Source organism: Melanaphis sacchari, unplaced genomic scaffold (genome assembly GCF_002803265.2).
Source record: "Melanaphis sacchari strain LSU unplaced genomic scaffold, SCAv2.0 Contig112_pilon_pilon, whole genome shotgun sequence".
NCBI classification, from domain to species: Eukaryota; Metazoa; Arthropoda; class Insecta; order Hemiptera; family Aphididae; genus Melanaphis; species Melanaphis sacchari.
The window spans coordinates 3,682-30,026 of NW_020270434.1; the positions used below are offsets into that span (position 1 = coordinate 3,682).

The 26,345-nt window shown below is 26.7% G+C and overlaps 2 protein-coding genes across 2 annotated transcripts; one reads left to right on the forward strand and one right to left on the reverse strand.

Annotated features, from left to right (window-relative positions):
- Nucleotides 1-659: 659 nt before the first annotated feature.
- Nucleotides 660-14,173, reverse strand: LOC112603875 (pancreatic triacylglycerol lipase-like). Its single transcript, XM_025352672.1, has 6 exons — nucleotides 14,076-14,173; nucleotides 2,767-2,919; nucleotides 2,211-2,377; nucleotides 1,851-2,105; nucleotides 1,285-1,488; nucleotides 660-858 (listed from the first exon to the last, which is right to left on the reverse strand). The coding sequence occupies exons 1-6, from the start codon at nucleotides 14,087-14,089 to the stop codon at nucleotides 692-694; spliced, it is 960 nt and encodes a 319-aa protein (XP_025208457.1). The 5' UTR covers nucleotides 14,090-14,173; the 3' UTR covers nucleotides 660-691.
- Nucleotides 14,174-14,486: 313 nt separating this feature from the next.
- On the forward strand, nucleotides 14,487-23,843 carry LOC112603876 (hepatoma-derived growth factor-related protein 2-like). The gene is made up of 4 exons (XM_025352673.1): nucleotides 14,487-14,889; nucleotides 16,351-17,013; nucleotides 22,046-22,391; nucleotides 23,020-23,843. The coding sequence occupies exons 2-4, from the start codon at nucleotides 16,360-16,362 to the stop codon at nucleotides 23,664-23,666; spliced, it is 1,647 nt and encodes a 548-aa protein (XP_025208458.1). The 5' UTR covers nucleotides 14,487-14,889; nucleotides 16,351-16,359; the 3' UTR covers nucleotides 23,667-23,843.
- The last annotated feature ends 2,502 nt before the right edge of the window (nucleotides 23,844-26,345 follow it).

Genomic DNA, 26,345 nt, shown 5'->3' on the forward strand with positions numbered 1-26,345 from the left:
ATTAAAAATGTCTTCCACGAATGATTGAGAATGGTGTGAAATGGTATAGTATCAGATCTTTCATAATTACATTTTAATTCTGAGACTTCATTCGTTGTACTTTGCTACGGTCCACATAATTGGGTCCGAAAATGTATACACTTAGTTACTCCTAAATACCCAGATGGGATTTGTTTTATTGATTTTGAAAATATTAATTTTACAATTTAAATGTTTCTCTTAACACAAAAAGAATTAAATAATTTACAGTTGTACTATAGACTGGTGCTTGGTCTTCAAGTAGAAATTTCCTTTACACTAAAATAAGAATGGTAACTACAGTTATGATCAAACAAATTACTCCCTATTAAATTAACTAAGCGAGAATAAACCATATATTAATCATATAAATTGTCTTTCGAGTTTCCTATTTATAAACAATAGTACATTATTCATTAAATATTTTGTCACTACACTTAACAAATAAAATATATGTTAATATCACAAAGAAAGTTTTTTTTACAAACTGGCTATTGTTATGAGTACTTATCACTCATTGATATATTGTGAAAATACTTTTGCAATGGTCATACTTAACAGATTAAGAATATGAAAAGAACTTAAATAAAATAAAATAAGAGTGAGTAATAACACTGAACTTTTACTCATAATTATTAAAACTGTTCAATAGTATCTTATATCAATTATTATTTTACCTGGGCGATGCATCGTGCCCCATAGCCATTTGAAAGTTGTTATTACATTTGTCGTTCGTAAAATCGTCCCACGAGGAACAACTTACACCCATTAAAGAATTCCTATGTATCACGGAGTCTATATAAAGTTGATATGCTCTTTTCTGGCTGCAATCCACTGAAGCTAAATCAATAGAATATAATAGCACAATGGCTAATTAAATAATCAGTTACCCAGCTAGATGCCTTTATTTAATGTTAACCAATCATGAAAAATAATTTCGTTGATATTTTTTCTATCATCCCTAATATTTAAAGAAAAGCTAAATGCCGATAGCTTTTTATATAAAAACATATATATTTGAGGTTCTATTGTGTTAATTTATTTTATTTAAATTTAAAATACCTTGTGGTTCTAGTATAAAATCGCTTTAAGAATTAAGTTATATACCCGTTTTTAATTCGTGGAATTTAATTTTATTTATGTAGAATACGCTCAAGATAAGTAGTTCATTTGTTATTGATCTCTACCAGAACATAAATTATATCAACAATACAATTCATAGCCACTAACTTATAGATCACATTTTTAGATTAATAAGATCATTACCTAAAGGATAATCGAAGGTTACAGAACATCCTGGTTGATTATACATCCCAGAATTGGGAAAAAAATCAGCGTGGCCCAAACTGTCCATGCAACCAAGATTTCCTCCTGCAGTGTGAATGACGTCGACAAATTCGGCATCATTTGCGCTCAAAGGTTTTAGATCGAGAGTACTGAGGTAATGTCGAATGTTGTTTGGATCTAATCCTATTGAATACAAATAACAAAAAGAAATTATTATGATGAAAATTAAGGATAGGCTTAAGAAATTGATATTTTTACTATTGCTTACTGATTATAATGAATATTTGATTAAATTAAAATTTTTTGTTGAAACATTAATTGTATTTAAACACAAAAAATATAATTTTTTAAATAAATAAATTAGTTTTTAAAATTCCCATTTTTTAAATATTAAGAACATTCATATAAAGGACTAAAAACAGGTTCTACCGTCACGATGAAGTTTACAGATTACGAGACGGAAACCTCAACACCCTACATAAAAAAATCCTTAATCTAACAATGCATGTGTGTAACGTTAATGTTTCTACATTTAAAGTGCTCACCAGTAATTCTGCCGATTTTCCCCTTTTGAAAACGAAAACCACATCTTCCTACTACGTGGACTCCGAGATTATGGCCAATTAAATGTATATCCGATGGTGCGATTCCTGTTTGATTAACCACATTTTCCAAAAATACAGCAACCGCAGAACCAACTGCTAAGGCCAGAGCTGCAGACATTGGGAATCCATAAGGACTATCTGCCATACCTTTCCAATCCACCGTTATTATATTGAATCCCCCGAGGTCGACATATGCTAATAGTTTGACAATGAATATAATATTGTTTTTTGAGATAAGACAAAACGTTGTAAAACAAAACACATTTTATTATTAGAATAATATTAGTTGTTTTATTATACCCATGTTGATATCATATACAGTTTCTTCCTTGTTATCCGTGGATTTTTGTTCCGATCCTTTCCAACCATGAGTAGTAACTTTTAACGGTAAGCCTTTCATCCAGTGCTCATTTATAGCTGATACATTATTAAAATCTATTTTGATTGTATTATCACGTCCAAGAACTCTGTTGAATTATAAAAAATTAAATGGTTTTAATTGTGATATAATTGGTATGTATTCAGAATTTATATCATAAAATCAAATCATAATACAACGTTTTAAAAATGATTTATAATTCAACTTAAATATAATCACATTTATTTTCAATTAAAAAGAATAAAATTTGAAAGACTGTTTGTACATTAATTGTGTTTATAAATTTAACATTTATAATCTATACATAGACAACTTACTATAGTACATAACATAGTAATATACAAATGTATTATTAATTAAAAATAAGACTTGGACATCATGTTTTTATTATCATCATTATTTAATAACACTTTTGAAAATAAAATTTGAATTAAAATGATTAGTTGATTTAACCTATGGACTAATAATGTTACGTACGAATTGAGATAGAAAAACTGCAAGCCGTCTTTATCGGTAACCTGTATTGTTGTAAGGTCTTCAATTGTAGTAGTGTTAGGATTTTTCCAAAAATCCCAAAGTGGTATATTCGATTGATTTGGTATTACTTTCGATTCTAAATAATGTATAAAGCTAAAATTCAAAAAGAATCAATTTAAAGTTAAAACTCAACTGTTTTATATAATATATAAATGTATTGCGATTTGATCTCTAAATTATCCCAAACAAGTATAAATATCTTATTAAATAATTAAAATATTATGTATGCTCAGTCATACACACCTATACAAAGCACGAGTTTAGTAAGAAGATGCTCATTTCGAATTCACTCGTAAAGCAATATTGATTAAACTATAACAATAAAAACAAACTCAACTCGCAGAAGAGCGATTTTTATATTTTATTAATTTTAAGACTTTGTTTACAAAAACTTTAAAAATAAATAATTTAACATTTTTATGTTTGAATTTAAATAATTATCACTCGATAGATACTTTCAATAATTTTGTTGACAAACGTGTTAAAACACACTAAATATAACATATGTGCAATTTAATTGATTTATCTGTTGTTTAAGTCGTATAAATTAATTAGATTTGCATTGTTAAAATAAATACCTATTACCTAACTATTATTTAAAAATAAAATAATTATTTACTAATATATTTATGTGAATATTTATTTTTGAACTGAGAAAACAATGAATTACAAACTTTATATATATATACATTTTGTTATCATGACTGTTATATTGTTTTTTTGTTAATATTATGCAATACTAAGCATTACGTAAAGTCGATATTATTAATCAACATATTTCTGTGTGTTGCGACGTTTGATTTTATTGTAGAATCTTTGATTTATCAGGTCGCTGTGACGAATCATTTACTACAAATGGACTTAACCAATGGTTCAAAGCTTCAACACGTCTCTCAAAACATGATTGTAGTGTTCCTCATATGAAAGCAACGGTTAAATTGATAGATTTTTAACATTTATCAGTTGAAGGTATCATTGCTATAATAATTGATAAACATCATAAAATAATAGAGTTTAAATATATTACGTATTTGAAAGATATTTTAAATACTTTGCTTTTTTGTACTAGTCAAGGGATTGGTTCTCGGAGACAAAATGGACATAAGGAATTTTATAGGATTATCGCATCATTTGCATTGAGTGCAAAAAATAATTATATGATTAAACAATTTTTTATTGAAAAAGGAAAAAAATTGAAAATCACATTTATTATTATCCTTTATAAACATTATAATTTGTGATATCATACAGCTAAACAGATATTATATAAAATATTTTATGGCCATACTCATACAGTCATACAGCTGTTAAACATAATATATTTTAATTAAAATACGAGTCAGGACACAAACAAAATTGGATCTACATACCCATGGTTAATGTTAGGAATTTTTAAAGTTTTTAATCGTAACTTGGTGCTTTAACTTAATATTCAGTAAGTAACATCAGAAGACGGAACTACATGTGTAGAGTTTTGTAGTACTCATTTTTACATTGATACAAATCTTGGTAGATGTAGGTAATTTAACACCTGAAGAAAGATCCATGATTGCACGTAACTCTATACTTTACACTATCTGTTATTGTAAATATAAATAAAGGATAAGTGTTGCTGAGTACCTATTGTTATAGATAGTTTGTTTATTTTTCAATTTACACAATAACATAAATATAAATTTGTTGTACCAATCAAACAGTGTTGTGCCATAGCTAAATTTATCTAGATAGGGTATCTAGATAAACTAGATAAAAAATAAAATGTTCATCTTATTTTCATCTATATAGATGAAAATATTAGCCATCTAGATAAATTATTTAGATAATTCACAAAATCCGTTAACTAATAAGTAATAACTATTTTACAATATTATTTTATTCAATATAAAATGAATAACTAAATAAGTAATTAATTTGTATTATTTGTAAAAATTGGTTTAAAATAGTTTTATATGGCATTTATTGAATAATGACGATTTATTATGTATATATCATGGAAGGTAAGAGTTATTTATAATTTTATAATATGGCCTATACAAGAAGTCTCATGCCCATTAAAAAAAAAAAAAAGAAAACGTCAATAAAGCCCATAATATAGTTATTTGTCGCAACAGCTGCAGTTGAGTGGTGAATTGCGGATGATATATAAATACCAAGTAAACAATAAATAATTGTCGATAAGAAAATAGCAATAGTATAATATTTAATAATACGCTGTATACAAAAATTTATTGAAATCTCGTACGGCATGCAGTGCACATTCATTCAAATGTGGTCAGTTTTTACCGTCTTCATTTTTTTATACTTTTGTTTATGACTGTTTTAATTTTATTGGTGAAATATTTTATATTTTGTAATGGATCGTTGTATTATACAATCATTACCTAAGAGCAAAAGAGTTCGTCAACAAACGAATGAAAACGTTTGTTCAAGATTTACTATGATTATCGTTTGCATGCGATAAGTTCGTCGACTTCTTCCTCTCTTGTATATATGGCATCAACGTCTTTGACCACCGCTATCCAAAGGAAACTCACTCTCTAGTCTCGTTCGACATGGTCGAGACTTTGCCCTTAACCATGGTCCATGTGTGCCGTTTTATCTTGTGCCCGTTGCGTCGTGTGTTTTTGCATCTAACAAAGACTTTGACCTTTTAGGTCGTTGCACCCTTATTTTATTATAACTTTTGTGCCGTCGTTGTATCCGTCGCGCACGTCGCTCTTGCCGTGCATACATTAATATATATATATATATATATATTCCTATTATTTCATGAGGGCGTAAAGATCGAGAATTGGCATCAAACAGTATAATCCATACCGGTGTTCCAACGGAGATTTCCACGCGATCACGTTGTTCGAGATCCAAGTCGTTGATATAGGTGATATCCATGATTTATTATTATTGTTTTATTATCATTTGTGTTTTGCATACCGATTATTATTACTAATTCTTGTCACATTATTTGGGCGCCCTATTTTTTACTATTATTATTAATTTAGTACATCAATATTTCTAATATATAATATATTATAGCACGACGCGCGACGGTGCGTAAAACAAATTTGTTTATATTTATTTTTGGTCACCGGTCCTTTTTATAAGTCTCTTTATTATTATAGTTGTTATCGATATAAATCTCTGGGTATTATTTTCTTTTTTTATAATATTTTCTCATCACCATTTAAGGCCAACCGCCATCCCCGTAGGAGCCTTTGTGGTACAACATTGATGATGCGATAATTGGTACGGACGTTTCACCATCATCGTCGACAGAAAATGTACCACACAATTTTTCAAAATTTCAATATTTATTTGACGAATTTTATAAACTGGTGTCGACCAATGGTGATAAAATAATGGCATCTTATGTAAACTGTCATAAAATATAAGTGCGTCAACCAAGTCGAGTGGCAACTTATAAAGCTATATTAAAGAAAGTTATTTAAACAAATTTTTTTTTTTAATCCAAACAATGTAATTAATTTCTTATTAGTTCTTACGTAACAGTAATATTATATCTCAATTTACAAGAAGTCAAGGAATATTTACATATTATTATTAAGAATAAAATATCAAAATGTATCATATTTTGCATATATGATTTAGATACCAAATTCCCACCTATGATTATAAGTTATAACAATTACCTACAATTATTATTAATTAATGTTAGCATGGACTGGGTACCTGTTAGGTAAAATATTTATCGATGAATGAAATTTAATGTCTTCTTTAATTTTTATAAATTCTGACTCTGCTGATGACAGTGATAATATGAGTGATAAAGAGTTTTATTGTAATGTATGTGATAAAAATTCGAATCATAATTTTCCAGATGAAGAAAAATAAATGTACTAGTATTAAAATATTTATTCAAAAAAAAAAAAAAAGAGCTATTAAACCGTATTAATACATGTAATTACCTTTCTAGTTTGAATTTCTAATGTCACATATTATGCACTATTATAATTTATAACTCTGTTATATTTAGATTCTAAAATGCTTTACAAATTTTAAAATTGAAAAATATAAATAATTTCATTACATTTTTGTATTAATTATGATACTATTTCGCATTTTTATGTTTCTTAATATGTTTTGTATTGCTTAATATTGTATGGTTTTAATTAGATAAATCCATGCGATTAGTGTTGTAAAAATATAATACATTTTACTACATTCAAGAAATTTATTATAACTACATGAATATTAATTTTGGATAGAAAGTATTTGTGTATAGTTTTTCATGTATTTACTTTTCAGTTAAAATATCTGAAGGAGCTTCACTGGAAAAATATTAGATGACATAAGTTTATGATATACATTAAGTTCAAACTTTAACAACTAAAAAAGCTCTATGGAATACTATAATAGATTTTAATTTGTATGAAGGTCGTCAGCACTTGCCTGGCTTTATTAATGTGAATATATGAATAAATCAAATGAATTTTCAATGAAGAACATGCTGTTTTACATTACAGTCTGGATAAAAAAAGTATGTATTGGTAATATCTACAAATTTTCAACTTCAATTGCTTCTACGTTTTGAAACCGCCATGTTGTGTCGTTACCGCTCCTACAAATATGGCGGCCTTTACTCGCGATGTATTAGGACGTAAGGCTACCCACCGGTTAATATGAACAGTAATGGAATTTATAGCGTCATGCGCACTAAATTATAATAAAATATAAATGCAAACATACTTAGATATAAATACAAATAATAATAATAATGGGTGCCCGAAATGATCACAATAATAAAAAAAAAATTAATATATTAGTAGCAAAACAAATGCTCCACCCGTATGAGGAGGCTAATAACACAAAATTAAAGGTTACCAATGATCACGACTGCGATGAACACGGCGGTTGACGATCGCAGGAAATTGAGACTGAGTCTCTACCTGACTCCTACATGCTGGTAAAACGACAGCGGCTTGAGACGAACGCGCCTAATGACGTTCAAGTCTAGAGCAAAGATGATGACACACGCGACAAGGTTACTGTTATATATCATCAACATTTTCCCAACTATGTAAAATAAGTCTACAGCAAAAACATTCAACAATATCTATTTTCCCTGAATTTATAAAACCACAATCAGCCAATGAGTATTTATCTTGAGATGAACTTAGCGGAAATACGTTGAATATTTTCTATCTTGTAGAAAATGATGTATATTCCGAGTATTTAGGATATGCATTTTTTCGTATTAAAAAAACTAATTAGCAAAAATAGTTGCTAAGATTTTGAAAATTCATTTTTTAGTAATATAAAATGGAAATTTAAAAGTAAAGGATTTTTAATAGATAATAGATGTTGATCGAATTATGGTATATTACTAAATGAACTGAACTGAATTAAATTATTAGTTTTTAAGTTTGAAAAAAACTTTCAATAAAAACTTAGTCTACCTATAACGAATATACATAATGATGTATTAACAATATTTTTATTAGTTATTTTAAATCGTGTTTTTATAATGTATGTAGATTTTTGTAAATTCGTTGTTTATTTGTCTAATGGAAAAAATATTGAGCTTGAGTGGGATATTCCAAATTAAACTTTTTAAATCTCCCTGCTCAAAAGTGCTGTGAACATATAAATACATACTACTCAGGGAACACGGCCCTCTTAAACATTACCAGCGTCCATCAGAAAAATGGAAGAAACATTTACGTGTTCGCTTAGGGAGACCGCCGAAAAACATCTCGAACTGGTCCCTGAGAATAGCTATGCTACGAAGACTGCAAGACAGGCGAAAATCCGTAGAGAGATCCGCGTTTATGTGGGAAGATTCGAGCCGGCTTTACCTGGGGGCTTATCCCAATGTTCGATCAGGTTAAACCGTGCACGGTCGATGAGGTTAAATATACCATTTGGAAAAATAAAACGATAAGGCCTCGGCTCTAGACGTGATCACGGCAGGAAGACAGCGGCAAACGTGGTCCGTCTTTAAAAACCAAATTTCGTTTGCGTTGAATAGTTTCTTGGCTGCGAGAAAGTTTTTGAGACTTTGGAAGAACGCGGCGCTGACCATCATTAGGAAATTGCCTGATAAAGACACGACGCAGACAAAGTTTTACCGACCAATTAGTTTATTCCTCGTTCTAGTTAAGGCATTGGAACACATTATCGTAGCGAGAATCCGTAAAGATACGGACTCCCAAATGTTGGCCAGGCAATTTATTTTTACCAAAAACCTATCGACCGTTGACGCGATGACTTACGCGCGAAGCTGGACAGATGAAAGGTGGAAAAAATACGTCGTAGGCGTATTCCTAGATATATCGAGGGCGCTTAACTGCCTCTGATGGCACTACTAATCAAAGATATGCAAAGCATAAATTACGGCTTTGAGCTAATCGCCCTAACAAAGAGCTACCTTGATGGCCGGAAGGCCCACCTGGTGATTGAAGACGTGACACTCTCGACGCCCCTAACTAAGGGTTGCCCGCAAGGTTCAGAATTCGGACCGGATCTCTGGAAATACGCGGTCAACCTGGTCTTGTCTGGTGATCTTCCCCCTGGTACATGTATCCGGTACCCCGACTATTTGTTTGCGGAAATGGCAGTTGCGAGTGACAGAACGCCGTGTTCAAACCTCAAACCATGCAACTCGGAGTAGGCCATGTTAGGCCTGCTTATTAATAGTACTCTGACGCTCCGGATGGCGACAGGCGACCATGGGTGTTCACTTCCTGGTCTTTCGCCCGGAGGAGGTAACTCCGCGGTTATATAAAAGGGCAAAGTTTTACTGGGGTAAAATCCAGAAGAACATATCAAACCCCCCACCACACACAGAATGATGTTGATTAATACTGTTGACTTCATGTAATGCTTAGTATTGCATATTATTAACAAAAAAACAATATAACAGTCTTGATAACAAAATGTATATTTATATAATGTTTGTAATTTATTGTGTTCTCAGTTCAAAAAATAAAATATTCACATAGATATTGTAATAAATAATTATATTTTATTTTTTTTAAATAATAGTGAGGTAATAGGTATTTATTAAACAATGCAAATCTAATTAATTTATACAACTTAAACAACAGATATATCAATTGAATTGAACATATCGTTATTATTTAGTGTGTTTTAACACGTTTGTCAACAAAATTATTGAAAGTATCTGTCGAGTGATAATTATTTAAACTCATACATATTATACAAACACGTAAAATTATTATTTTTTTTTAAGTTTTTTTTTTTTTTTTTGTAAACAAAGTCGTAAAATTAATAAAATATAAAAATCACTCTTCTGCGAGTTGAGTTTGTTTTTTATTATAATAGTTTAGTCAATATTGTGCTTTTACGAGTAAATTCGAAATGATCATCTATCTTACTATACTCGTGCTTTGTATGGGTTTGTATGACTTTAGCATAACATATTATTTTTGTTCGAACGGGGAACAATTGCCGCTTAATAAGCTTTTGCTGGGACTCTACAAATGCGACGAATAGATAATATAAAGTCCCAGCAAGCTCCCCCCTCCTACGTCCGGAGAGACCAGACCGTTGACGTTCGTGTCGGCCGACAAGCTTGATATTTTTATTTAGAAGTTTTTGTCTTTTTCCAACAGTCGAACGACACGCAGCGTCGGGTTCGTTCGTCCGCATGTGCCGCTGAAAACCTCGTGTGAATACGAAGTACAAATTCAATCATTGTCACCATCATCATAAGGGACCAGAGTTTTGCTGTCGCTTCAGGTGATATTTACCAACTATTATATTTCCTAGCCGTGGTCAGTGGTCAGTCAAATTTGTAGATATTGCGAACTTAGTGGTTAAATTGGTGTCCATTATTATTATTATTATTATTATTTATATTTTTTTATTATACTCGTTGCGGTACTTGAGATCATTGCACTCAAGACCATATTATTATTGTTTACCATAGTTATATGCACATATTAAATAATATTATATACGTGCAATTATTATTATTATTATATTTTATAATCGATTTTTGTTATTAATTTGGGCGCTCGCATGCTAGAGAGTTAAGTAATATTTCTAAAATAATTACTGATTGTGGCACGGAATTTATGAGCAAAATATTTAAGGAATGCTGTTAACTATTTACAATAGAAAATATGAATACTAGGTACACCGTATCACCCACATCTAATAGCAGATTAAAAAGATCTCACCGAACGTTAGCGGATATCTAAGGCACTATGTCAATAAAAACCAAACAGATTGGAATAATTATGTAGCTTTTGCTATATTTGTATATAATACAACAGTTCACATGACAACTAATCATTAACCGTATGAACTTGTTTACGGTTTTCCTGTAACCGTCCCTCACACAGTCAAACATTAAATCGAACCTCTCAAGCAAGATATAACTATGACGATTATATATGCGAATTAAAACAAAAACTTCAGGAAACATGTAAAGCAACTAGAAATAATGTATTAAACAACAAAGAGAAAACAAAGAAAAAATATGATCAAGGAAAGCTACAAATAAATGTAAAAATTGGAGACCAAGAATAGATAAAAAACAAACAGCAGGAGGGATGTTAGAACCAAATGGGTGGGCCCTTACAGTGAAATAAAATTAAATAACAACAAAAATATAACTATTAAACGAGGCAGAAAGGAAATAAAATTACACAAAAACAAAATAAAACTTACAAATTAAAATTCAATAATTCATAACACACAATGCAAATATAATAATTACTCATAAATCAATTTGTTAAAATATTCAAAAGCCATATTATGTCATTTTGTTTTTCCAATTTTCTTACATTTTTTCTCATTTTCAGAATTGTTTTTGGAAAAACGATGGCAAATCCATTCAATTTAACTCCAATACACAACCAATCAGGAATTTATTTCCACACAATTTACACATATGCAACTCTCATTGGCGCTTCTTAACTCATATTAATATTACAAACTATAATGAAAAATACAATAAAATTGGTAATATAATAAAATATTTGAAGAGTCCTGTAAAATGAATAAATCCCTTGAAATTTTTTACTACAACTTTATTCCCAATACAATCACCAAGTCTATCACTTTTTATCAGAAATTAGTAATAATAAAGAACATATACTGAAAATCATCGATCAACCTAAAAATAATTACCGTACCAAGAGAGGCCTAATCAATTTAGTTGGAAAAGTATCTAACGTCTTATTCGGTGTATATTATGACACGATAAAGAATATTTTTACTCTAAAATAAAAGATCTTGAGATTTCTAACTTGCATGTTTTTTAATTATCTGACGCACAAATACAAATTATGCAATCAATTATATCAAACATAAACTCATCATTACTAGAAATAAATAAAAATCAAATTAATTTAGCCAACAAATGCAATTATCTACTTCATGAAATGCAAGCAGAAAAAGCTGAATATGTATTTAAAATTTTTAAACAGTCTTAGAAGAATGAATATCATTATTAAAAATAATCTTAACACAAATATATGTTTGAAACAGAACATTTAGTAAATATAATAAATATGGCCCAATAAGGTTTTGTTCACTATATTAGATACAAACACCCTTAAAAACCAATTAAAAGGTATTAAACCACAACTACCTATGGGATAGGATATACAAATATACCTAGATATAATTTAGGAATATCAGAATTGCTACGACTAATTTCAACTAATATAGTGAACATAAAAAATGTATTAAATTTCATCATTGAAACACCTTTAATTGACAGTTACAAATTTATAACATACAAAAACATACCTTTAGCTATTAATTTACACGATAACAACAATATAATGATAGTCCCAAAACCTGATTATATAGTTACTTATAGACAAATTAAGATTATATTACCAAGAATTAAGTGAAATACAAGTACCAAAGTGTAAGAAAATCATAAAAATACTAATATGTCCATATGATTAAAAACTACATCATTTGGATGAATCTTACGAATTAAAAATACTTAGAAAACCAGCTATATTGGCCTGATTTGTGTAATATAAAAAATTTTAATTTTAATTTTAGTACATGGTATAGGTTAGACAATATAAATTCTTGGATATATGTTACGATTAAGGATAATATTTTCATAAAATGTAAAAATAATTCAGAAACAGTAGTAGTAAGCATAAATGGCACAGGTATTTTAGATTTAAATAATCAATGTGAAGCCAATACTGATAATGGGACATTATTAATAGCAAAAAGAAAAATAACCACAAAAATATACCAAGACTTTATCCCATAACTAGATGTATCAATGAACTGGAAAACTCAATTAAACATTACAAATATAATTTTGAATAATTCAATTATTCTTAATCAAGGGAATTCTGTGGTAAAAAAATAATTTATTCAAACTAACAGAATATTCTAAATCACTAAAAGAATTAAAATACACAAAAATAAATAGTAATATTATGGACACAATAGAAATAGATTATACATAATTATAACAGTAATTGTCATCAGTATAGGTTTAGTAATAACAATAATTTTATATTTAATAATCAAAAACAAACATTGTAAAACATTTAATTCTGTAAAAACTCCAACAGAAAACAAGATATTATATGATACTGTAGACACTCCAAATCATGAAAATCCATTGTTTATGATAATATAAATTTGTAATAGGCAATGAACTTTCATTTAACCCCGGGGGTTTTGAGAACCTTTGCACTCAATTTAGTTTAGTAAGCACATTAAACAATAATATAGTAATGTAAGCAATATGTTATATATTTTTTTGTAAGCAACTGTGTCACCAAGACAAGTAGACATAGAATAAGCAGCAGTCATGCATAAGAAACTGATTCATACAATACTGTGTTTTAAAAATATTCTTTTTAATTAATTAAGTAATAAGAGTTTTTTTAAAGATACACAGATTTTCATGTTTGAATTTATAACACAAAAGATAACAAATTCTTTATAACAAATATACTCCTCGGCCTTAACTGAAGATGTATATAACATCATGTATAATTGGAGCTGTTATTATACCTGTATATTGATCTAAATCATTTTCACTACATTATATTATATTTCATATTATTTTTAAGACGAACTTTGGCAAGTCTTTGGGTGTCCATGTCCCTATTTATTATATAATATAATATACTCAACGAGTTCCAAAAAAATATTCTTACAATATAACAATATTAATATCTATTAAAGTTATTATATTACAGTGTGCAGTCAGCAATTTTGTCAACTAAATGTCACTGAGTATATTTAAATATATTAATTTAATTTAAGATTACCTGAGCACATACATTATCGCCACCGCTTGAGATAGTTAATTATTACTCTTATACAAGACAAGAATTATACTTTTTATCACTCAAATTTGAGTGGAATTAACATTTTACAAATTTTAAGTGCTGTGTAAGAATATAAATATTTTATTAAAAAAATCTGTAAAAACCAAATAAATATTAATTATTAATACGTGATAAAACCAATAGGCAATAATCGTACTTACTGGTTACTACTTAGTACTTAGTACTTGGCAATTTCGCACAAAGGTAGACTAACTAGACTACATTGACAAATCTGTTTAAATGTATGTGGCAACACTGTGATTTACCGCGACCTGTTGTTATTGTACCGTTTTAAATACGATTTACGGACAAAATTAGAACTATTGTTTGTGCTAGTTGGGAACTTGTCGATCAGATTCGGGTCAAAGTTCAGATCCAGTCAACACTCAACGGTGTTAATAGCATTATTATTATTTGTGTATTGATGTCGTTCTTTACTTGCTATTCTTATCGTAACAAATAATTATATAATTTTGTACAAATTATATACATTGTACAAGTTGTTTTTGTTTTTACTTTTTAGTCTCCGACCTCCTTCTTACTTATTTTTGTCAACTTGTTTTCGTAATCGATCGGACAGTATTTACTTGTCTCGTAGCTCCATTAAAGATACTCGTAAACAGTTCTCCCAATTTTTTTGCCAAAGTAACCGCATATCGATATCGTTTTTTTAAACCATTATCGCTTCTCGACCAACTTTAAAACGTTGATATTTAAAGTTTTTCGCGAACAATTGCGTGCATCAAAATACTAAGTAAGTAGGTTTATATTTATGTAATGTATTAACGTGGTTAAGATTGGTAATTTGCTTGTATTTATGCCTTCGCTTTACGGGTAGATCATAAATATTATATATGTCTATATTATAAGTTTTTGATAATATTACTTATATTTTACCGGATAGGCACTATAGGTATATATTATTTGTACCAAATACGTTCTAATACTTATTTAGGTAAAATAACCAAGTCATCTGTTATAAATAGAGCTTGGATGTTAATGACTAAATTTTCATTGGAGTATGCATTTCAAAATTTCAAAATATACAAATGCCTTTAAGTGTATTAAATATACTTATTTTTAACAAATATATGCAAGAAAGGTGTTAATGTTAATTCAAAATAAATTATAAGCACTATATTAATTATGTACTAAATATTATATCTATTTTAAAAAGTTACAAAAAATGGAATAATAGTAATTCAGAATAATTTTTGTTTTGTAAATTACTTTAAAATAACTTAATTGTACCTAAAATACGTAATGGAAATAAAATACTATAAAATATAAATATAATAAACTAAAATACATGTTACTTATATTAAATAATTTTCCAAACAGACAATCTATACTGTTATACTTACCCTTAACTTAAGATAATGAATGATTATTGACAGGTGATTCCGACATTCGTATATACATAGTAATGTAAGTATACGAGTTTTTATTTTCCAACAAATTATAGCCGTTTGTATAAAGTGTTACGTTTATATTATATTAAAAGTATTATAAATATGCTACTAAATCTAGAAATGATCAATATATGCATTTATATATTCAAAAATGTCAATTATGTAAAAATACGCAGAAAAAGTTTTTTATTAAATTTGTATTATACACTTCATGAATCCAATTTATATCACACTTCGGTGTAATTTTGGCTGCGCAATAAAAAATATACTAAGTCATAATCATCCGAGCTCTAGTTATAAATATTAAATACTTAGACTAAATCAACTAAGTAATATTGTTTCATTTAATTTTTAGATATCTTATTAAATTGAGTTTTTTAATAATTTGTAGTGATTTTAAAATAGGTAGGTACCTAAAATACATCTACCTAAAAAACCTTGAATATGCACCTATAAAATATAGATTGCATATTATATCTACTTATGGTATTAAATTGTTTAAAATTGTACAATACTACACTTATACTCAATTGATAGAAATTTAAATTAAAATTAAACATGTATATCTACATATTATTTATTTTATTTTATTTAGGTACCACATTATCTTCTATATTATTTAAATATTCATTCTAATTATTATGTAAACAATATTTATCTATCTGAATTAAATTATAATGCAAATAATTTACCTATCAAAGCAATATTTCTCGATAAAAAATATTTATTTGTGGTTTTTTTTTAACTCATACATGTTTAAATAATAATAGGTTAATTTATAAATTTGTATTTATTTTAACTAGGTTTATTCAATGTCTTCAGAACAAATATTTTCTATCAAAGACAAAGTCTTTGTAAAACGACGTGGATATCCTGCTTGGCCTGCTTTAATATCTGGTATTAAAACTAACAATGACTCACAACCAATTTATGATGTATATTTTTATGGAACTGGTGACTACAGTGAATGTAAATCAGAAGTACTTAGTCTATATGAAGAAAACAAGAATAAACTAGGTAAGCCTCGAGGAAAACTAAGGAAATTTAAAAAATTTGTTGAAGCTCTTGTGCAGATAGAAAATGATGCAAAATCTGATTTTCAATCTAAAAAAAATGTTGGAGTTGATGTTAAAGAATTCATGCCAACAATTTCAACAAAAAGCTTAGATCGAGAATTATCTTTAGAAAATAAATCTAAAAATGTAAATAAAATTGAGTTAAATTTGAAAAATGAAACAAAATTAATTAATGAGACTAGTTTACTCAAAGGTAAAAAAGTTATTAAATCAAGAAAGAGAGTATCTAATTCTATAGATTTAAAAAGAAAACTTTCTGATGTTAAACATGAAGAAGTTCCAAAGAAGTTCAAAACTTCAAGAATTATAATGCCCACAGAAGATCAACCTATAGTGTTGTTAGAACCATTGAACGACATTTTTTTAGAAAGAAAAATGAACGAAAAGCAGGTTGGTAACCTTTTATTTTTTTTATTTTTGACACAGGTTAGGAAAATGACAGTGTTGTAAATCATATTTTTAATAAGTATTTTGGTTTATTTTTAATGGAGTTTTAAGTACATAATAATATGTGTTATTAATTAGAGCATGGATTTCTATGTAATTACATATTTTTTTCCCTTTTACTGTTTTGGATTTTTGTCAGTTAGGTATCTTCAAGAATCATAACGATTTGAATCTAATGGTGAATTTTTCTTAGCATATTTCTGCATATTTAATGGTTATTGCATTTTTTTGCATTTTTTTTTTTACAAAAGTATTCCATTTTAAAGCAAAAATTTAAAAAAAAAATTGTGTAAAATAATATTTTGTCAAGTAGAAATATTAAAAATAATTTTGTTGGCATTGAATAATAACCAGAATGGAGATTTATATGTAATCACCTATTATTTTATTTTTCATTTTTTTAATTATCTTCATGACTTATAATATTTTGAATCTAATGATGAAATTTTATTTGTATATTTCTGCATGTTATTACAAAATTCAAAATACATTGCATATTAAAATAAAATTTTTTTATATTCATAGTTTATTTAAGTAATTAATTATTATAAGTTGTTTAATATGTAAATTTTATATAAAAAAAAAAACAAATTTTCTTGCATATTTTTATGATATTTAATTTGTAACAATTAATACAGGGACTACCTATTTCATAGCATTGTTGTATAAATATTAATTAAGTTTTAAAGTATGTGATGCATCAGGTACATATATTATTTCTCTTCCATTTGGAATAGAAAATACAGGATTTTCATTAGAAATGTCGAAGGATCTCCACAAACCAACATTACATCCACCACAGTCACTTACACAACAAATTGTTTTAAAACCAATTTGATTAAGGTTTTTAAATAATATTAAAAGAATCTCTTTAGTCATTTTTTTTATCAAAGTCTTTGTAAATAGGTTGTTTCTATGGTGACGTCATACCTTTTGCCATAACCACTTGCATTTGAGAATGAGAGCCCACAACTTCATCTCAAAGAACATCATATTCCATAGTAGTTGAAATTTTAACTTCATTAGACATTAAAACCGTTAATTTTTGATAGCCCTGCAAGCCATCTCCATTCGATTTCATTATATTAAGAACATCTTCAAGAACACCATTTCTCATATTAATACTTTTGGCCCATCGTTGAAGACAATCCTATAATAATAAAATGTGTAAGAAATCATTTAATTCTTTTAATTATAACTATTCAGAATTTAGAATAAAGTAGATAATAAATTATTTTAAGATATTTGTGAAAAAGTTATAAATTAAAGTTATTACATAAATTAGTTAATATTATTTATCAGGCAGTGGATATTTCAGTTTATCCTTGACATAAACATAGACTCGTTTACTAAAATATCTAAGAAAAAATGCCTTTGAAATTTCATTTCTTGACCAGTGACCCGTTGTTTTTTTTTCATTATCAAGTCCAACTGATTTTTGGAGAATATTGATGACAAATATTTTCTGGTTTGTATATTAATATCTCGGGTTTTATTTTTTGATAATAATTGTATTAGTCTTGTATTTTTTAAAAGTAAATTTGCCACTTTAATTTTTTCTCTAAATTACTGACTTGAAACTGTAGATTTTTGTTAATTTTTTTGTAGTCAACTTCAGATTTCTTAATGGTCAATAGTTTTTTGTGTTCTAGAAGTAGTTTATTGTATAAGTGTTCATAATATTGAGTTGTTGACAAGCCCAATGAATGAGTTGGTGGCTCTAGGTCACTTTCTGAATGTTCATTATCATTTAGAACCAAAGTGATAATCTCATCATGTGTCTAAAATAAAAATGATTTAATAAAATATCATTGTATAAGTAAAAAAAAAATGATTAAAGATACAAGTTTGTAATGTGATGATGACTTGAGGCAAAGAATAAAAGTAACGAAAATTTATGTCAGTCTAATGGCCACAGCTGCCGCAGACTTAACTTAATAAAAAAAAAAAAGTTACGAAATATAAACATGACATAGTACTATAGGATACTTTAATTATATAGTTTCATTGTAATGTTTGTAGCTCATACTCTTATAGTACCTTCTTACAGGTACAGATGTTATACTTAAAATAAAAGCAAACAATTATATTTAACAATATTCACTTGTCTAAATAATTTAGTCTTTATTCGTTTTTGATGCTAAATACCAGACTCTGAAACACACTTGTCATGACCATTAGGTAAATTAAGTGTAGGTATAGCATTAGTTTTTAAAATTTTGATTCTTAGAGCATACCCCAACAGTTCAAATTTTAAATCTCTTACATAATCATTTTGTTTAAAGTGATCAGAACATATCAATAATTTACTAGGATTCCATGAATCATTTTTCCTACATTTATTCGACCACTCTTTAAGAAGAAAATCATTCTTTGGAAACCTTTTAAATTAAAATAAACTTCTATTATAATATATAAAAACTAATAGATAGATTAAAAAAAAAAATTTATAATTTACCTGTGAAAAGACAAATTGGTTCTATCAGTATTTTTAACTTTGCCTGAATAATTTTTGCATGAAGCAACAGCACAACATAAACTGCCTTTTGATTTTGGAGTCGCTATTAAAACAAACTAATTTAGAGAAATTTACTATTATTAAATAATAAACACAGTTTAAAATGTAAATCAACCATCAACGTATTAACTATAAATTAAGTATTAACAATTAACATTTAACATTAGTGCTATCGCTATGATAAACAAATAATTGTGTACGACGGCTGACGTCATAGTATAATTTCCGCTACTCCTTTTTTTTAACAGAAATTCGGTATGAGACAACCTCTATTATCTATAAACCTTGGGATCTCTATGGTTTTGAAATTATATTTCATAAATACAGTGCCAAAAACAATTATGTGCTATCATTTAGCAAATATTATTTATTTTTTTTGTGGGATAGGCCATAGTGGATTTCAAATATTAAATCAATCTGAAACGTTTTATCATGTAAAACAGTTCTTGATTTTTTGTGTGATAGGCTGTTTTGGCTCTATGCGCCTTAATTAAAACTCATTATATCAAAACATAAAAAATAACAATATTCCTTCATAAGTCAGTGAAATGAGTTTTTATGTTAATTTTTTTTTCATTTTTATCGAATCTAACATAAATATTTGTTTACATTTTTCTGATGAATCATAATCCAAATTTTCAATAATACTTTTTATCCCTAAGGTCAGTATTAAAAATCATAGCTTCAAGCCAAGTGTCCCATTTAGTAACGAATAGTTCAGGTGATAAAAGAACGTCTGAAAGTTCTTCTTTATAAAAGTATTATTATTGCTTGTTTTTCTTTTTATCAAAATAATACAAAAAAATATTATAGTAATTATTCATTTTCCATAAATTTTCCAAACAATTTTTCCAGGTCCTTTTTATTAAAATTTTAAGAAATCAGTGTTATTTTTTTTTTCAAATTAGACCAAATATTCCAAATTATGCTAAATATGATAAATATTCTATAACTGATGAAATATTTTCAAATATGCTAATAAAACTTTTTTTTTGAACTTTGTGTTCAATGAATCATTCACAATATTTACTCTTGTAAGACTTCATATACTCAGTAATAATATGTAAAAACATATAAATTCAAACTCTAAAGTCAGGGCTCAAAAGTTGTATAATGCATATTTTTCTTGGTTTGTCCTAGAACATCCAAAGTAAGATACAAATATGTTTCACATTTCTCTGATGTCATACATGAAACATGAAATTGTATTCTGCTATTTTTTGCATATTTACAGTTTTTATTGCTATTTTGAGTATATTTGCACATTTTGTTGAAAGTAATGATTTACTTAATTATATTTTTAAAAATTTGAATTTTTAAAATAAATAGGTCTCATCAAATAATATTTCATGTTTTTTTATTTATTTCAATTTTTTTTTTTTTTTTAGTAAAATTTTACTTTTTAACTGTAAATTATATAACTATATTTAATTTTTTTAAGTTAAATGCATATTTTATTTGATTTTTGAACTATTTATAGCGCATATTTTGGAGTCTGTAAGTACATATTTTAGAGCTAAAAAGTAGTATTTTTAGTGCTTCAACTTCCGAGCCCTGATTATAACATACTAAGTATTAAAATAATTTAATTTATTGGCAAATTCATTGATTTTCTAAGTAATTTTTAAATAGGTAATGAAATTTTTTTTTTTATTAAAAGAATATTAACAATCTATGCAACAAGGCATATTAAGCAAATTTAAACATTAATAAATATACAACTTGAAACACAAGAGGTGGGAGGCCATCTGGTGATATAACCCAATGTTTATAATTTTTTAAATTTTTTTTAAAATTAAATTAAGTTATAATGGTTTGTTAACCGTCAGTCATTTAGTAAATCACGACACCATTTTCTCTTAAGACGACAAGGGGGTTACTAGGAAGCGAATTGGATGCAAGTTTAGCTATTAAAAGATTAAAATGAAACTGTAATTTAAAGTGAAATTTTTTATAATGTTTTGTGCTATTTAATTTACTGTTTTTATTTTAAAGTCGTTTTGAAGTTTTGAATTTGATATATACCATGGCACAGAAGAGATAATAATATAGAGAGTGATGAATTGAAAGGCTTGAAAGGTATTTATTTGGGATGGTTTTGTACATCCCCAAGTTTGGGATAAGCTCAAATAGGCCTTAATAGGAATTTGTAGATGGTAATTTTTGTGCGGAAAGTTAGTTATGTTTTAAGAATTGATCAAAGTAAAGTCGACTATTAAGAATTTTTCTTTTTGATTTGATGTGAGATCAATCTTTTGTCAAGTATGACACCAAGATATTTTACTTTTGAGAAAATAAAATTTGATATATTATTATGTTTAAATATTTTTTGAAAAAAAAATACAGGCCAAAACACTAATTCATTATTTCATTTATATCTCATATCATACTAATATATATTATATATTAATGTATTTAAATAAAAAATAATACATTTTAATATATTTTAATTTACAGAATTCTGAAGCTGCAGATAAAAACTTAGCTGCTCATCAACGAAATTCCAAAATTTTTAATACAACTAAATCTGTGCTCGAATCAAGTGATGTTTCGTTAAATGTTTGTAAAACTACAGAATCCTTAGAAATGAATGATAGTGTTGTATCAAGTAACAAAACGTTTTCAGATTCAGGTCGTGTATCACGCTTTGGTCGTAAAATTAAGTCAAACCGGTTATCTAATCATAAAATTGTTACCAAAGCGCCAAAACATTTGAAGGAAAAAGATTTAAAAACTTTAAAAACTCATAATTCTAGCAATGATGAAACTAATGATTTCTTTAAACAGAATATCAAAACTAGAGGTAAAATATTAGTAATTTTTTTCTATAGATATGTGTATTGATTATTTTATGTTAACTCACATGCATTGTTTAATTAAATAATCTATGTAGGAATTAATTTTCCTACGATTTCTTAGACAGTGTTTCTGTAAAAATATATGGGATTTTCTTTTCCTTTCAAAATGTTTCTATTATTAATAGAAATATAAATTATACAGTTTTATTTATTTTTTTATCACTACATAACAACTTTATATTATTTATTTTAGTGCAATTGGTGCTTTCAAACTTTAGAAATGCTATTTTAGTACAAATAAAATGTGTTGCTTAATTACATATTTCTTGTATTTTCTATATTATTTAATATACTAAGCTGAAAGTTATAAAATAAATGTTCATAATTATTTGAAAAGTTTTATAAACACTTGAATTAATTAATTATTTTTAAATATTTTGATTTATAATAATATTGATTTGCTATTTACAAAAGTATTACAAGATTATCTTATACTGATGAATAATCATTGAAGTTAGTGATATTACAAACACCTTGACAGACCTTGCCTACTTTTTTTTTTATCGTTAAAAAAGTGTTATATGCACTTTTTTATGATAAATATATGCTATATTATGTAATTTTTTATTTCAGGTTCAAACACAAAAGCAAGGAACAGTTTGAAAAGTAATGCAATGTCAATACCGTGTTTGCTGGACAATGCATCGCAAACAATTTGCCAAGTGAACAACAACAGGCATGAGAAAATTCCACCAATTGACTTAAATCAAAATGCCATGGGTTCTTTTTCAAATGTAGAAGTTGAATGGACAAAAATGGAATCAAACAAAGCCGGTCAAATTAGTTTGCTACTAACAGAAATAAATTTGCTTGATTATGTAAATAAACTATGCTCTGCTTTGTCAATTAACTATACCAAGTTAAATTATGAAATAGCATTAAAGTCATTGGAACAGATCAGTGAATTACAATTTAATGCTCTTATGTTAAAAAAACATAGATGTATTGTTGATAAAATAACAAAAGTGACAAGATATGTAGGTGATGTTAATAATTGGTGCTTAAGCAATCAGGAAACTATTGAACATGTTAATAAAGCAAATCAAATTCGATGCAAAGCCCAAATGGTATTAAATAAATGTAAATCATTATTCACTGTACCCAATGGACAAACATTCCAAGAGGTATACAATAAAGAAGTTGATTTATTTATCTCAAAGACTCAACATTTGACCAATGATCAAATTTATAGTTGTACTTCAGATAAAATGTTCATATGATTTCTTATTGTATATTTGCAAAAAAGTGCAAATTGCTACAGTGATTTTCTGTATTTTTAGTTTTTTGTTATTATGTGAAATTTTGTATTTATAAGTATTCATTTTGAATTCTAACTACCTACTATATATAATAAACTTTTATAGCTTATTACAACAATATAGATGTTAAATAAGACGATTCATGGTACAGTATTGCAAATAATATTATAATCATAGTTTCATTTATAATTTTTTGAACATTATTTAATGTTGTACATTTGTTGGATTAATTTTGCCATTTATTAATGCATTATTTCATTAATAGTGCTGTTTTTCATTTACAAATTTATTAAAACATAAATTAATGTTTAAAAGTCATATTTAAATTGTATTGATCATATTTATAATATTTTACTTTTTATTATGGTTCTAATAAGTTTAATAATTATTGAATTTATTAGTGAAATAGTAAAAGGTTACAAATATCTTTAAGTATAACTAAGTAATGAAAATTATTATTTACTTGCTCAATAATGGAACAATTTTGTATTACATATTATTAAGTTTTAAATTTTTTAAGTTTTCCAATTTTTACCTCAAATAATGAACTATTTATATTGTATAAAAGTACCCATTAAATTAAAATAATTAATTTTATTATAACTTAAAAGCGATGTAAATGAGTTGTATTAAATATGTATTTGCTTAAAACTTATTTTTTTCTTTATTATGCTAGTATAAAATATGTTTGGTTAAAATTATTATATAATATTGTAATATTATTTTAACCCTGGTTTAATATAGGGTGACCACTGCCTATACTTATATAATTATGTAAAATTGTAAAAAAAAAAAACTGAACAGACAATTTTGGCTTAACTTAAAAAAAAACTCTTCAACATTTTTAGTGGTTTTTATATTTTTAATATTTTATTAAAAATGTTAATTTTTGTAATAATGATAAGTATGTTCCAAGTTTCTATGATTAATATTTTTGTGTACAGTAATAAATAATTAACAAAATAAGAAAAATAGTTTTAAGATAAACTGATAAATTATTATACTTTTAAACAAAAATGTTATGAACATCTGAATTTCAATTATTATAGAATGTACCATTACTAATTTTTTAAGTATAGTAAAAAAAAACTTTAAAATGAAAATTGTACCTACATAATTTTTAAATTTTATAGAATGTATTATATTTTTGATGTTATTAATTACTACAATTACTACATAATATGAGAAATGCTTTATTATAATATTTTCAAGCTTATTTGCTAAGAAACATCTTATCAATATTTATAAAACAAAAAATGTATTAAAATTATTAAATCGGTTAACAGCTCTAAAAGAATTAAAATATTTTGAAAATTGTATTTGTCTAGAAAATGCTAAAATGTTTATATTTTACTAACATTTTAAGTCTCTCCTTTCCTTATACGTACAATAAGTAGGTATGTACCTGCAAGCTATGAGATTCATTTTGAATTTCCCACTGAAAGAAATGCATCCTTTATTATGACGATCGAGTTACTTCTACAATAGCTAATAGTGTATTAAGACAAAATACATCATTGCAACTTCTAAACTAATTATATTTTGTTTTTTAACAGTATTTTGAATACTGTACATAGGTACTTGCTTTTATCTACTTTATTGTTGAATTTATGTTTTCAAACTTTATGATGTATATACATTAAGCTAAGTTAAGCATATTGTCTTTCTTAATCGCAGGAAAAACAATATACATTTTGAACATAAACTAATATTTTATTGATAATATTTTTTTTAAAGGATGAAACGGAAAACATAAAGGATCGGTTAGTCGTAGCCATTAGCAATGGCTCATTACTTTTTAGATACCTACGGTTTAACGTGGTTATTTTTTGTAATTAATTAAACAAATTGAAATATTGTTAAATTGATAAAGAATCCAGAATTAAATTTCATTCTTAGAGAGTTTTTTTAGATTTTCAATTGTGTTGGCTTACTCTCGTACAATACAACAGAGTACCTATTGACTACAAAGTATGTGCACTTAATATAATAAAATATGTTTATTTAAACATTTTAAACTCTGTTTAACAAAAGGTATTTCGTGATAATATAACAACATTATTATGTAAATGGTAGATACTATACATAATATTAAAATGTATATAAAATGCGATTTTATGGTTTTTATTTTAATTTTGACTGCCCGTAGATTGGATTGCAAAAACGTGACGGATAACGTAATATAACGGTTAATGTAATACTATTTACATGGGTTTATTATTGCATGGACACGCACCTTATTTTACGACCTCAATCGAAATAATCGTCCAGGTATAATTTTTACGACTGTTTTACTATATTATATCGCCCTGTCATATTTTATATTCCATATATCGCATAATATTGTACGCCCCAGAGACAGGTATTTTCAGGATTTCCGCGCCACGGTGATAATTTTTTTTCTTTCTCATCTATCCATCTAAATGCCTATTTCTAATAATAAAAATTAATTTTATAGTTAACAAATTATGTAATAAAAATATGTAATATATGATTAAAGCTGAATTTTTATGTTCTAAAAAATAAAATAAAATGTCTTAAAATCATAAAACGATAAAAATAAATTAAATAATGTACCTAATTATTTAAAAGTAAAATTTACCTACCTATTATCAACTATCAAGGGATATGGTTACAATA